Source organism: Andrographis paniculata, unplaced genomic scaffold, assembly GCF_009805555.1.
Source record: "Andrographis paniculata isolate CXL003 unplaced genomic scaffold, ASM980555v1 Contig11END, whole genome shotgun sequence".
Lineage (NCBI taxonomy): Eukaryota > Viridiplantae > Streptophyta > Magnoliopsida > Lamiales > Acanthaceae > Andrographis > Andrographis paniculata.
This window is the reverse complement of record NW_026137391.1, coordinates 4,313,043-4,329,024: the sequence shown is the minus strand read 5'-3', so window position 1 is coordinate 4,329,024 and position 15,982 is coordinate 4,313,043. Positions and strand designations below refer to the sequence as shown.

At 42.5% G+C, this 15,982-nt stretch overlaps 2 protein-coding genes across 2 annotated transcripts; both read left to right on the top strand.

Annotated features, from left to right (window-relative positions):
• The first annotated feature begins 6,691 nt into the window (after positions 1-6,691).
• Positions 6,692-7,135, top strand: LOC127249446 (uncharacterized). Its single transcript, XM_051272214.1, has one exon. The coding sequence runs from the start codon at positions 6,692-6,694 to the stop codon at positions 7,133-7,135; it is 444 nt and encodes a 147-aa protein (XP_051128171.1).
• A 2,214-nt stretch (positions 7,136-9,349) lies between these two features.
• LOC127249438 (uncharacterized) lies at positions 9,350-10,390 on the top strand. Its single transcript, XM_051272201.1, has one exon. The coding sequence runs from the start codon at positions 9,350-9,352 to the stop codon at positions 10,388-10,390; it is 1,041 nt and encodes a 346-aa protein (XP_051128158.1).
• The last annotated feature ends 5,592 nt before the right edge of the window (positions 10,391-15,982 follow it).

Genomic DNA, 15,982 nt, shown 5'->3' with positions numbered 1-15,982 from the left:
ACTTCGATTTTTTAAAATATTTTAGCATTTACTTCCGCGCAGTCCAGTTGTCTTCCTGTCTTCGAGAGATCCAACCCTGTAAGGGAGTTCTCCACAGGAATGGCCAAGGGAGTATGGATTTCCCTCCTCCCTTGGCCAAGTCTCTACCGCTTTCTTAGATTAGATTACTACTTTCAATTACAGCTTTGTAGTTCTAGTTTTTTCAGCTTTAGTAGTAATTAATGAAATATCATTCAGTTCTTTATTTTCATTCCTTCCACACTTTATCCATACTTATATAAACTTTGAATTTAAAGAACTTCATCTCACTAGTTTAGAGCACGAGAAGAATTGATTAATCTAAGCCTTGTTTTGCACCAAAAGCGGTCCCAAGGTAGTTCAATGTAGTTAAGTACGCGGGAGCCTTGTCGACCTGCTTAACTACTGTTCTGAATTCAGTTTTGATTAAAAAGAGATAACAGAAGGGTAAAGCCACTAATGAGGCAGAAGTTGGGATAATTAATGGGGCATAGACGGTGATCTATTAGGTCACAGAGATTTCTAGTGACAATAGGGTTTCTTTCTTATAATGTTCCAATTTTGGGTGTTATTGAAGTCTTGTTGTATATCCCTTAAGGTCAAATTCCAGTGTTATGCATTCTTTACAATTCAGTTTATATACTTACATCATCTCCCTCTAACCGTTTCCGCAATATACATCTATCTTCGTTAACACACTTGCACCACTCCCTCATTACATCCAGGGAAATCTATCCATTTGGTAATGCACAAGTCAGACACAACACCTCTCCTTCACTCTCTGTCACCTACTTATATATACATATAAACAATTGTGCCATTCGCTCGTGTCTCGATCACTCGGTAATCGCCAATCATCCATGTCCCATTCACTCGGTTTCCGCTCCGTTCATGTCGCGGTAACCAAGTGATCGCTGGCACTTCATTTTACGCCCTCGCTTCGCTCGCTTCCGCTCACCCCCTTTTTCCGCTTTACTTACCGCTTTAAATAGATTAGAAATTTAGATCCGCTGCAAAGCAGATCCCTTACTGCAATTTTTGTCGTTCTCTCAAGATCTTCACCTTTTGAAATTCATGACTTAAAATCCTTGTGTTCGACCTGGAAACTCACCAGTAAAAAGAGTATAAATAATTGTGATAACTACTCAGGGTCTACAACCACAAATATTGCTATATCTGACCGCTTTTCTATAAAACATTAGCTCACTGATTTTCGAATATAAATTCCCTGTGAACTTGTACAAATTACAACATACAAATTTTAGTTATCATAATTTGGCGCCGTTGCCGGGGATTTTAAACTCATGAAAAGTATCTTGGTTGAGATCTTTTGAAGCGCCATAATTTACTCTATAAATCTTCGTAATTGTGTTTTGCACTTTTACTAACTTTTTATTTGGTGTGGCTATTATTATGTAGGGGTCTGAAGCATTTTCAGCGTCCCACGAGTCCTACTCCTTCCGCTCGATCACAGAGACGTCTGTTCCGAGAGCAAGTACGAAAAAAACTCATGGCTAACCAAGGAAATGCCACCGCTCCTTCTACTGTCGTCCGAGCTTTCCAGACTACCACTGGGACCTCATCAAATTTTGCCACATCTGCATCTTTGCAGGAGGTGCCGCTCCATATCCCCACTGTAGTCCCCACTGTCATTCCTCACGCGCTGACACCTACTGAGGAGCAGCTCATGAGAGCCCTCAGTAGTATCCAGCAGGGAATGGCGGGGCTGCAAGGGCACCTCGCTTAAGTGGAGAAGGCTCAGACTGCGCAGGGGGAGTTTATCGCTTCCCAAGCGGCTCAAGTTGCCAACACTGCTGCGACTCCCGCTGCCATCACTCCCCCACCACCTACTGCTGAGCCTAACCAGAGGGCTGAGGGACACAAGGCTCCTGAATGCCCGCTTGTTGAAGTCCCCACGGACGTTCATTACCAGTCCCTTCTGGATAATACACTAATTACTAGTTTTGTGCCCAGAGGCTTTGGCCATTATGAGGTGAAACCAGCGCTCGTTAGCCTGACGAGCCAGAGCCAATTTCATGGGCTACTCAATGAAAGCCCGTATGAGCATCTTCAGAACTTCAACAAGATCGTTGTCACCTCCAAATCATACGGCATCACGAAGGACGCTGCAAAACTTATTCTGTTTCCATTTTCTTTAACAAGAGAAGCCAAGAAATGGTTCGATAATCTTTATCCCATTCTTGTCTCTTTCAAGGAAGCAGCGTAGGCCTTCGTGAGCAAATACCATCTTGTATCAAAGACCATTCGCCAGAGGAATGAAATACTAACTTTCAAGATGGCGAATGACGAGACCCTTCCCAAAGCCTGGAGCCGATATAAACAATTGCTCCATAACTGTCCTTATCATGAAATTCCGGACTTCATGGAGCTTCAAATATTTTACTCAGGAATCACTCCTGAACTAAGGATGTCGATTGATGCAGTGGTAGGAAGCTCGTTGATGGGGCGTTGTGCCTCAGAAGCGAGGGCTTTGATTGAGAAGATGGCGGCCAATCAGACTAGTTGGCCAGAGACCAACAGGCCCGAGCCATCGAGGGGTCTGTACCAGGTTTCTACTTTCGTTTCTCACGATGCACGGATAGACAGTCTGTCTATCCAAGTCAAAGAGTTGTCTAAGCTCATGAGGCAAAACCTGCGTACTAAAGGGAAACAGGCGCTGCATGAGGTTGCGGAAGCTGAGGAAAACGCCTTTATAGACCACCAAGGTCCGCAGGTTGCTGAGTGCTCGGTTGAAGAGGCTCAGAACCCAGCGGAGGTTTATTATATGGCTGGTAGGAATGCCCCTCAATTCCAACAGTTCCATAAGGGGCAGGCTCAAGGCCCCGCTAGACCGCGTCCTCAGCAACAATTTCAAAGGCCACAACAGTTCGTTGCGCAACAATATCATCAAGGGGCATTTTATCCACATCAACAACAATATTTTCAAGCCCCCCACTTTCTACAGCAGGCACCTGCATTTTCCTAACCTCCCACAGCGGCCCAGGCACCGCTGAGTCTGAAGGAACACAGAGCGCGCAAATCAGGAATTCCAAAGAAACACATCTGCCTCGATTAAAATGCTGGAAATTCAAGTTGGGCAGATAGCTGAAGCTATAAACCTGAAGCTGAAAGGAACGTTGCCTGGGACAGTCGAGACTGTCCCGAACCAAGCAATGGCCATCAAAATAAGGGGTGGGAAGCGGACGCAATCACCACCGCTGCCAGACAGAGGTATTAATACTCCTCCTACCCCTATTGTTGCTAGCATGCCTATGCATGATGAAATTATACAGATTTCAGCTGAGGAAGAGGGTCCATCCCAACCACGAGCGATACCAGCTGCTCAGGTGCCTGAACCGAAGGAAAAGGGTCCCGCTCAGCCCTTGGCTGGAGCCCCCTTTCCGGCACGACTTGGGAAGAAGGACAATTCCAAGGAATTTGATAAGTTTGTACATACTTTCCGTAGTCTTCAAATTACTATACCGTTTGTTGATGCTTTGTCACAGATATCACATTACGCTAAGTTTATTAAAGATATAACCAATCGCAAGCGGGCATTTCCTGATGAAGCGGCAGCAGTGCAGCTGGAGAGTGTGTGCAGCGCCATATTTAAGGAGGACCTCCCAAAGAAACTCAGCGATCCTGGGAGTTTTATTATTATCTGTACAATAGGAAATTTAGAGTCAATTAGGGCATTGTGTGATTTAGGAGCAAGTATCAATCTTATGCCCTTCTCATTTTTCTCTAAATTAGGGCTTTATGAATTAGAAGCATGCAGAACTGTAATTCAGCTTGCCGATAAATAAATAAGACTTCCTAAAGAAATTATTCGTGATGTACTCGTGCAAGTAAACAAATTTATTTTCCCTGCAGATTTCGTTATTATGGAAATGAGCAAAGATTGCAAAATTCCAATCATTCTAGGGAGACCTTTTCTAGCCACCGTTCGAGCCACTATAAATGTCGCCCAAAGCGAAATCTCATTGAGCTTCGGTGGCGATAAAGTCACATTTTTCATGAACCAAGCACTACGCCAACCTCAGGAAGAAAACTGTGATTTTATTAATAAGTTAAATGAATTATCAACTTTTGAAAACTATATAACACTTGAAAATCTGGAAGTAATTTCAGATAATAGGTCGCTTGAGCTGGAAGTTGAAGAGGACTCATGTGAGACAAGCGATGAAATGTCAACACCCACTGAGTCCATTGAACGAGCCACGAGAGAATCAGCAAGCGACACCAACATAAAGGACAAGCTGAAGAAATTACCTGAGCACCTCAAGTACATATTCCTTGGCCCGGAGGAGAGTTACCCGCTGATAATCTCCGCCTCACTGTTGCCGGACCAAGAGGCTCAGCTCGTCTCACTTCTCAAAATAAGGAAAGCGGCGTTTGCATGGAAGATTACAGACATCAAAGGAATCAGCCCAGCGGTGTGCATGCACCATATTAGACTGGAAGCTAACACCAAGCCATGCAGACAGCCTCAACGGCGATTGAACGAGAATATGCAAGAAGTAGTAAAGAAAGAGGTGATCAAGTTGTTTGATGTAGGAATCATATACCCTATCAGTGAGAGCCAGTGGGTCAGCCCAACCCAGGTGGTTCCCAAGAAAAGAGGCTTTGTTGAACAAACAAGCGACGAGAGGGGGGTCTTCATGACAAGACCTGTCACTGGATGAAGGGTCTACATTGATTACAGAAGATTGAAAGCAGCCACGAAGAAAGATCATTTCCCGCTTCCCTTCCTTGATCAATGCCTTGAGAAGCTCGCAGGACACGAATAATACTATTTCTTGATGGCTACTCAGGCTACCACCAAATTCCCATCAAGCCGGAGGACTGTGAGAAAACCACATTCACTTGTCCATATGGGACGTTTGCTTACAGAAGAATGTTGTTCGGGCTCTGCAACGCCCCGGCCACCTTCCAGCGGTGTATGTACCATATCTTCAGTGACCTCATGGATTCATGTATAGAAGTATTCATGGATGACTTCTCGGTTTATGGCAAGACATTTTCCAGATGCCTAAATAACCTAGAAAAAGTGCTCCGCTGCATCGAGATTGATCTCCTGCTGAACTGGGAGAAGTGTCATCTCATAGTGAATGAAGGAATTGTCTTGGGCCATAAGATCTCATCTGCTGGTATTGAGGTAGATAGATCGAAGGTTAGTGTAATCAAAAAAATGCCAGCGCCCTCGAATGAGAAAAAAGTATGAAGTTTCATGGGACACGCAGGGTTCTACCATCGTTTCATCAAGGGCTTCAGTCAAATCACACAACCGCTAACCACATTCCTATGCAAAGATTCTCATTTTCATTGGTCAAGCGAGTGTGATGAGGCTTTTCTTGTCTTGAAGGAGAAGTTGACCTCCGCTCCTATAATTTCGGCACCAGTGTGGAGCGAGCCATTCGAGTTGATGACGGATGCAAGCGACTATGCCGTCGGCGCTGTATTAGGACAAAGGGTGGAGTCCAAGTTGAATGTTATCTACTATGCAAGCAAATCGCTGGATTCTGCTCAAAATAATTACACTACAACCGAGAAGGAGCTGCTAGCTATTGTCTTCGCTTTCGAGAAGTTCAGACAGTATCTTATCGGAAGCAAGACCATCGTTCACACTGACCATGCAACTATCAAATACTTGATGGAGAAGAAGGAGACGAAGGCCCGGTTGATCAGATGGGTGTTGTTGCTCCAAGAATTTGATATTGAGATCAAGGATAAGAAAGGGAAAGAAAATCATGTGGCAGATCACCTCAGTAGGTTGAGGCAAGAAAAGGACATATCTCCTGGTATCAACGAACAATTCCCAAACGAGAAATTGTTCCTGGTGCAAGCGAAGGAGCCATGGTTTGCTGACCTGGCCAATTTCCTAACTACAGGACAATTTCCAGCACATATTGTACAACGGGAAAAGAAGAGATTGCTCAGTTTGGCAAAGGATTATTTTTGGGATGAATCATATTCGTTTAATATTGGCTCAGATGGGATAATCCGCCGCTGTGTAGCAGAATCTAAGATACCGCTGATCTTAAATGAATGTCATGGGTCCCATGTAGGAGGGCATTTCGTTGGCCTGCGCACAGTGGCCAAAGTTTTACAGTCAGGCTTTTTTTGGCCTACCCTACAGAAAGATGCAGATTCCTTTGCCAAATCTTGCGACAAATGTGAAAGATTGGGATCTATCTCGAAGAGAGATGAGATGCCCCAAACTGGAGTCTTGTTTGTGGATATTTTTTATGTATGGGGGATAGACTTTATGGGACCCTTTCCGAATTCAAATGGGAAATTATACATCCTGGTGGCGATGGACTACGTGAGCAAGTGGGTTGAAGTGCAGGCGCTCCTTACTAATGATGCTCGATCTGTGATCCGCTTCCTGAAATATACTATATTCCCAAGGTTCAGGGTTCCAAGAACGATAATTAGCGATGAAGGCACCCATTTTGTGAATAAGGCGCTGCAATCCTGCCTTCAACAATATGGTGTTCGTCAGCATCTGACTACCCCCTATCATCCACAAGCGAACGGTCAGGTGGAAGTTTCGAATTGAGAAATCAAACATATCCTCCAGACCACAGTAAATAAAAGTCAAAAAAATTAGGCAGAGAAATTGGATGATGTGCTGTGGACATATAGAACAGCCTTCAAAACTCTAATTGGAATGTCCCCATACCGGCTTGTGTATGGAAAAGCCTGCCATCTACCTCTGGAACTCGAGCATCGCACGTATTGGGCCATCAAGTATCTAAGTATTGATCTTCTCCCCGTGAAGGAGAAGCACGCCAAAAGATTGCTCGATCTGACTGAATTCCGATATCTTGCATATGAAAGCGCAAAACTCTACAAGGAAAGGATAAAATTCTATTATGACAGGAAGTTGAAGAAGAAAGAATTCGTTGAGGGATCCAAGGTTCTTTTATACGACACTAGGCTCCACTTATTCCCAGGGAAATTGAAATCAAGGTGGACTGGGCCTTATATTGTCAGAAAAGTGCTACCAAGTGGAGCCATAAGGATCAGCAATGTGGATAACCTTAGAGAAAGCGATTCCTTCCTTGTCAATGGAGCGAGGCTGAAACCTTATATCGAATGGCCTATTTTGTAGCAGGCCAATGCAAATATTAATCTGGTGGAGGTTCAGAAGCTCGTTCGGTGGTAGAGTTACAAAAAGAATCCAAAAGCCTAATATTATATCCGTCAATTTTATAGCTTTCTTTTATCGCTTTCCTAGTTAGAATTTACCGCTTTCATAGTTAGAATTTACAGTTTTTTTTATCGTTTTCATAGTTTATGTTTACAGCTTTTGTTATCATTTTCATTAGAATAGTATTATCGCTTTAAATAGTTAGGATTATTGGTTTTTAGGAATAGTTTGATGTTAGAATTTTAACTTCTAACCTAAGTCTAACCCAAGCCTCCCATCGCTTCGCTTGTCTCACCCTGATACATACTGGGAAAGCTGGATCGCTCACCCAGTACCGCTTCCGCCACCGTTTGAGTGTCACCCTTAGGTAAATAGAAGTGTTGCTTTACCCGCTCACCCGCCCTGAAAAACCCACCTTTATACCTTTATAAGTAAATATAATGGACTAGGCAGCGCTCGGCTTGCCCCCCAGTCAACAGTCATTTTCCACTTTTGCCCTACAGTAACTTCCTCAAGACGCTTTAGTAACCGCCAATTCTCCACACCAAAATTTTTCAAAATCTCGACTATTCAACCAATAATAACTTCATCTAAGGTAAGATCTAGGTTAAACTTAGTCCATAAACTCGATTTCATGGTTGATTTTCTCTGGTTAAATGGTCAATAACACATAATCACAAATTATTTTTGTGTTAACTGTCTGTTCTTCATTTTTGCAAAAATGTTTATACGTTTGATTTATGTGAATCTAGGTCTATTATTTACTAGATTTAGATACAATAACTGATATACTTGCTTTCTACGGATCAATTTTACAATAATTTGTATGTTATATATTTTTCTGTGATTTTTTCCCTTTTTCACAACGTAACACTCACAGTAGTGTTCTGTTTCATTGTGAGGAGGAAGAACTAGGGTTAAAATCACTGAGATTGTTGAAATGATTGCCTATACATAGTAAGGCAGGATTCATTTTAAAATAGTTAGGCAGGATTCATAAATTTTTTATATTAAACAATAACTCCCTAAGATCAGGAAAGGTTGACAAAATAGATCCAGTTAAGCGAGAAGCGTTAAGGAAGGAATTCGAGAAGGTTGAGGAAAAGATTGAAAAGAGAGTCCAAACGATCAAATCCACAGACGGTCGAAGAGTGGTAACAACAACCTCAGGGGCTGAATTGGTGGAGCCAGCGCCGCCTGAGGCATACTATCAGAGGAGAAGGGTGTTAGAATTAACCGAAGACTGGGGGAAGCTTAGGCAGCTGAAGTCACTTCCCTTCAGAATTTTTATCCCAGAGTTCCCGGAGGACTACCTTAGATTTGAGTATACAGAGGAAACAGAGCAGAGGTATCCGGTGAGCGACTGGTGGTTGGATTACGAAGAGCTGAGGGAGTACCAGCTGAAGGAGCTTAAGGACAAACTTGTCTGCCATGAGGCACCACCTAGGAGAATGAAGGCGTTCAGGAGCGACACCTCCAAGAAGAACGCAGCAGATGCTGCCAAGGATGTGTTGAGGTCCAAACAATTCGATGGCCTCCACTTCGTCAACATTGAGGCAGCAGCGGCCTACGAAAAGATGAAGGCGATGGGGATCCTCTACGAGAGAGGATTTGACCCCAAAAAGATCACAGGCCCGCTCGCTGACTGGCTGGAGGAGCAAGGCCTGTCATGGTTGATCAAGAATCCCAGTGATCCAATGGATGTTTCGCTGGTAAGGGAATTCTTGTAAATCTGAACCAGGCTGAAAGTCTACGGAACGTATACATCAGAGGAAGATGGGTAGACTGCTCAGCCAGGAAGATCAACCGACTCCTAGGTTGGGAATACCACTATCCCACCCAGGAGATGCGAGACAAGCTAAGAGCAACAGAGACCTGCAGCTCGCTTGAGCTGCAGACGCTTTATAGGACCTTCACCATCGCCTCTGCATATGAAAAGAGGAACTTGAAGTTTGGGTCGGTAGACGAAGAGAAGAAGGAATGAGTGAAGTGGGCGCTGAGCAGAGTAATGATCACCACACACACCACTGACATTCGCCCTGACTTTCTCCTTGCCCTGCGCTCGATATTGGAGGAGACTGCTGACGTGGATTTGGGCGCAATCATCGGCATAGACATTTGGGATAGAAGAAATTGAGATAGAACTCTTGGTCACGGGACCTTAATCACAGAGCTATGCCGATGCACGGGCGTCGATCTGCCCACTCCAGCCCCAGAACTTTAAATGAAGCTGTTGTTTCCGGTGGCCTTTCACAAATTATGGTTGGAGTCCAGGGAGTTTACTCTTATCCCCAAGCAGAAAAAGAGGAAGGCTCAAGCAGCAGCGCCCCCTCCACCAAAAAGGAAGATGAAGGTTGTGGGGGGGGAATAATAAGAGATGAGGTGACACCCCAGGTGGACCCAGAAGAGGCCACTGCCGAACCTGATTCTAAGAGAACAATCTCCAATGAAATTCCCGTCGATAAGGAGGAGGAAGCCCTCCACTTCGCTCGGGAGATAGAGGAGGATCTTTTTGGGGCAGAATTGGCCAGGAGTGATAAGGGGGGAAAAGCGCCGAAGGTGGCCGCTGGTGAGAAGATGTCAAAGAAAAAGGAAGATCCTGCTCCAGCGCGTGTCAAGAAGCCGAGGGTCAAGGAAGCACTCCGAAAAAATCCAACACCCCATCGGCGAGCGACAGGGCATGAAAAAGGGAAGGGGAAAGCGGTGGATGTGGAAGCAAGTGAGGACACGATCCCTCTTTCCAGACTACGGAAGGGGATCGCTATCAGAGAACCCACCGCTCAACCCGAAAGACCTTCACCACTAAGACCAGCGACAAAGGAGGTGTCACCCGAGCCGCCTAGTCCGCTTGGCAATGAACCTGTTCCCTTCGACCAGCAGGGGGCAGGCGAGCCAACTGCTGCTGGAACAGGCAATGAAACCGAACCCGTTAACCAGTCGGGAGTGGTAGAGCCTACTGCTTCTGGACCAGAGGAGGAGCGGGAGACTGTGCTCACAGAAGAAACCATCGGCGGGATCAACGTCACAGAAGAGTCTTACAAGGAATATCCCACCGAGGTCTCCGCTGCCACAACTGCTGAAGCTGCCAATGAAGCCGAAGAGGTGGAGGCAGTAATTTCAAATCTTCCACTTCTGCAAGTGTTCCCACGCAGCCCAAGAACACCAACCATGACTAGGACACCTGCAGAAACTCTGACTCCGGCCTCAGCCAAATAAGATAAAATAATCATCGATGAGGAGGAGGATGAAGAGGAAAAGAAGTTCCAAGAGAAACAAGCTCAGCTATTCGCCGAAATACAATGCCTCGAACAACTGCGGCAGCTCGAGCGACAGAAGAAGAGGAAGATGAAGGTGCTGGTCAAGTTGCTCAAATATTGGAAGCCGCTGACCCAACTCCAGCTGTGGTTCAGAAGATACCTAGAGCGAAAGAAGGCAGAGCTCGGGGAGGTCACCCCTGAACCAGTACCCGATTTCCAAAAGAAAGAAGAGCCAGTGGAGATCAGTTCGGCTGAGTCCGAGAGACAGTCACCAGCAGCGGAAGGAGCAGGTATATCAGCTCCTCGCTCAACACCTAAAAACATTGAGAGAAGACTGGAGGAACTCGACTCAGCCATACTCAGCCAATACTTGATGACCCAGACATTGATCGACACTTATGCAAAGGAATTTGGCTGGGGAACTGGCCACTGGCAAGAAGGCGAGTGCCGCACTAGAAGCACGGGTTGAAGTGCTGGAGACTCAAGCTGCAAGCATGGGTGCATCGCTGATAGAAATTTTGAAAGCACTCGCAGCAATCACCCAACAAAATGCCATACTTATGGAACAACAGCTTGACACAGCTAGAAGTCTCCAGAGAATGGAAGACCTAGTGCGGCAAATATCTCCAAACCTTCCTCAAGGGCGAGGACCTTCGAGCGAGAAGAGAAAATGAAGGAAGGTCCTCCCCCATGTACATAACTTAGAAATGGCAAGGGTTGTATATAACATTGATCAACGAAATAACAATTTTGGTAACAAATTGACATTTTTCTTTACTGTATGCCTAACATAATCTGAAGTATGTTTTCATATTTGAAATGCCCGTAATATCCTACTGATTTAACTCTGTGATATGTTTTAGAGTAGAGTTAGATGACTTAAACACATCAGACCAAGTAATTGTCCCTCGAACTTCACTATAACTCGAACATTAGCGTTAGACTAAGTAACAGCGAATAAGACTTGTGAAGATTAGTGCCCCCTTCGTTTCAAACTTTTCCATACTCAGTAGGGCAAGCGGACCTATGTTTTCGAATTTGTTCATAAGAAATAACTTGAAAAGAGATATCCTTAAATATTGTTTAAGACACAATGTGAGCGAAGCAGGGAGGACCTATCATTAAAAAGGAACTGAAAAGGCCTAGGTGCGTGAGAATCAAATAAGATCTTGAGCAGACACAATGTTTGTTTGAAACTCTTGATCCAAAAAAAAATGATTCTCCGTACCCTTCGGCCGAAGGTTTCCTTGATCAAAAAAATATTCCCTGCCAAGCAAACAAAGTAGACGATACCGGGATAACTCGAATCGTGTTAAATCAAATGGCAAGCTGAATACTTATGGCTCATTTGTTTCTATTTGAGGTTCACATTGCTCCCAATCATGGCACTGATTGTTACCAATTCTTGATTGTAGTGAACAGAATAACTCTTTGATCCTTAAATTCAGTTTGTTCGAGGATGAACAAAGGTTTAGTGTGAGGAGGTTTGATGACTCCAAATATGAGCATATTCTTAGCTTAACAAAAATGTGTATTACTCAAATTTCTATATAAAAACCACCATAATAACCCGTTAATGGCATACATTATGGATCTATATCGCTTGGCATGATCCAGAGTTCGTTGTTGAGATTATTAACGATTTTTGCCCCTTTTTAAGCGGTAGTCTGATGCCAAAAAAGCTAAGGCATGCACCACAAGCGGTAGCCACCTCCGCTCGCAAGCGCCCAAAGCATCCCCTGAAAAAGACTAAGGCACGAGAGGCAAGCGGTAGCTTCCACCGCTCACAAGCGATAGCCTCTCCCGCTTGCAAGCGATAGCTCAGACGCCAATGTAGAATGTCACCAGATTTCAACTAAGTGTTCCAACTGCAGCGGTACAGCCATTTCAATACCAGCCAGCACAAGTGAGCCAAGCTGCACTGATGCCCTCCAACTTCCCGGCAAGCGAGGAAGATCTGTGTGTTTACAATTCAACGCAAGTGAAGCGGGCGCCCTGTGAGTTATGGCCAGCAACTACTTCAACAGAATAACTACCAGCAACCGCCTAACTTCCCAGCGGTTGGAACCGCCCAGTAACTGCTTGCAACCATCCCATTTCACCTACTATAAATAGGGCTAGATATCTCTATGTAAATAACTTCAATTTTTTGAAGTATTTTAGCATTTACTTCCGCGCAGTCCAGTTGTCTTCCTGTCTCCGAGAGCTCCAACTCTGTAAGGGAGTTCTCCATAAGAATGGCCAAGGGAGTACGGATTTCCCTTCTCCCTTAGCCAAGTCTCTACCGCTTTCTTAGATTAGATTACTACTTTCAATTACAGCTTTGTAGTTCTAGTTTTTTCAACTTTAGTAGTAATTAATGAAATATCATTCAGTTCTTTATTTTCATTCCTTCCACACTTTATCCATACTTATATAAACTTTGAATTTAAAGAACTTCATCTCACTAGTTTAGAGCACGAGAAGAATTGATTAATCTAAACCTTGTTTTGCGCCAAAAGTGGTCCCAAGGTAGTTCAATGTAGTTAAGTACGCGGGAGCCTTGTCGACCTGCTTAACTACTGTTCTGAATTCAATTTTGATTAAAAAGAGGTAACAGAAGGGTAAAGCCACTAATGAGGCAGAAGTTGGGATAATTAATGGGGCATAGACGGTGGTCTATTAGGTCACAGAGATTCCTAGTGACAATAGGGTTTCTTTCTTATAATGTTCCAATTCTGGGTGTCATTGAAGTCTTGTTGTAAATCCCTTAAGGTCAAATTTCAGTGTTATGTTTTCTTTACAATTCAGTTTAGATACTTACATCATCTCCCTGTAACCGTTTCCGTAATATACATCTATCTTCGTTAACACACTTACACCACTCGTTCATTACATCCAGGGAAATCTATCTATTTGGTAACGCAAAAGTCAGACACAACACCTCTCCTTCACTCTCTGTCACCTACTTATATATACATATAAACAATTGTGTCATTCGTTCATGTCCCGATCACTCGGTAATCGCCAATCATCCATGTCCCGTTCACTCGGTTTCCGCTCCGCTCATGTCTCGATCACCTAGTTACCGCTGGCACTTCATTTTACGCCCTCGCTTCGCTCGCTTCCGCTCACCCTCTTTTTCCGCTTTACTTACCGCTTTTAATAGATTAGAAATTTAGATCCGCTGCAAAGCGGATCCCTTACTGCAATTTTCGTCGTTTTTTCAAGATCTTCACCTTTTGAAATTCATGACTTAAAATCCTTGTGTTCGACTTGGAAACTCACCAGTAAAAAGAGTATAAATAATTGTGATAACTACTCAGGGTCTACAACCACAAATATTAATATATCTGACCGCTTTTCTATAAACATTAGCCCACTGATTTTTGAATATAAATTCCCTGTGAACTTGTACAAATTACAACATACAAATTTTAGTTATCACTCCACCCACCTCATACTGCAACTGTTTTACTATAAAACTAAACCTAACAGTATGATAATGAAGACACTTCTATATACAATAAGGTTATTTTCAATTTAAAACAAATCAAAATAACCTATATTTGAAACGATGATGAGTTACAATGTCGAAGTAAGCTCGGTTGGCATTTGAAAGTACATAACTAAAATATCGATACCAAACACAAAAAAAATTAACTTAATTCTTAAACTTCATTTCGGAGAGAAACTCTTTTCTACATTTCGAGAAGATTGTGCACCTTTGTTTTATCCTCTCGGTTGGTCTTTGATCCAAAAAATTTTCAATGCAGTGGCGGTGATGATTTCAAGAATGGAAGTTGGAGACGACAACCTAAAAGTGGAAGGTGAAAATTTTCTGAACAAAAAAAAGATTGAGATTGTGTATTTTTAAATTCTGTTATTTTTGTAACCAACTATAGTATATAAATAATAAACCAAGGGGCAAAATGAAGAATGTAAATAAAGAATGTAGGTTTACATAAACGCAACGTAAGTACATAATACATTAGTTACAAATAGACATCATTTTAGGGGCAAAATGTGTAGTAGGGAGCTATCTGTAAATATTTTACAAAAGTAGGGAGTGCAGTGCCTTAAAATAGCTTGAAGGGACTGAACTTAAATGCTATTTACCTCGTAGAGATTTAAATCAAAGTCCCTCTTAAAATAATGAGTATTTAAAAATAAAATTAAAATCAAAATAATAGGTGTATTTAAAATTAAAATTAATAATTAAAATTAGAATAATGAATGTATTTTTAAAATTAAAATTAATATATAAAAGTTTAATTAAAATAATTGATATATTTAAAATTAAAATTAATAACGTATATCTGAAAATAAAATTATCAAAACTAAAAAGCCCTAAGCGCCAGCGCCGTCCTGCTGCTTCGTGTGTTTGTTTTGGGGATTGGATTAGATTTTCACTATTTATCTCATTTTTTCCCCCCAAAAAATATCAAATCAAACACATATTTTTTATTTTTTATATTATACTAAAAATCAATTTTACATTCAAAACATCACATCAACACCTAATTATATCACATCATACAACTATTCAAATTCAAAATTTTTACTATTCAAATCTCAACTCAAAATCCAAACCCCTAAACAAACACACAAGTGTTCTTCTTCTTTGACAATTCTTCTTCTTCATTCTTCTTCTTCTTTGATTTTCTTCTTCTTCATATCACATCATAATTATATCACATCATACAACTATTCAAATTCAAAATTTTTACTATTAAAATCTCAACTCAAAATCCAAACCCCTAAACAAACACCCCCTAAGTGTTCTTCTTCTTTGACAATTCTTCTTCTTCTTTGATTTTCTTCTTCTTCATTCTAATTTTTCAGATCCACGACAGCCGTGCCCACCGGTTTTTATCTTTTTCTTTCCTCCCCAATCCTTTCTTTTCTTTCGTCCTCTTTCTTCTTCTTCACAGTTGCCGCCGCCCGCTGGTGTAAATGTCTAAAGAACAAAAAAGCCCAACCGCCTGTTCAGCGAGTACGCCACTGCTCAGGCTTCGTGTCTCCCACTGCTCCACTATCGTCTGGTTGAGGTTGCCCATAAACAACTGTAGGCCTGCAACCCTCTTTGATTTGGTTCGAAAGCGTCCGTTGAAACTTAGGTGTGTCCTTCCATTTTTGTTTGTTTGTGTTATTTGAAGTTTTTTTGGTGGTATAATACTCATTTGGTTTAATTTCATTTGTTAATAGTTAATCTTTTGAAACAACGGGTTTGAGATCTTTCCCTCCGATTGCTTGAAACTCGATTAAGTATAGCTCCTTAATATTATAGGCTTTTTGGCTAAAATTCTTGAAGAAATTATTTTGCTAAATATTTTATGTATTTTTAGAAATAAAATGGTATAAAAGCCCTAAATGTGGTGTTTTGATAATAGACGTGCAAATTTTCTTAGTTTTTCCTCTGAGAGTGCACATAAGTGAGGAAAGAAAGGACAGAAGCACGCCGGATTGACTCGTGTTGACTTATGGGGCCACTTTTCGATCCTGAAATGCCCGGTCTTGCATGGTTTGCGAGCCAGGGTGTCACAGTTGGTATTAGAGTTGACCTGCGTCA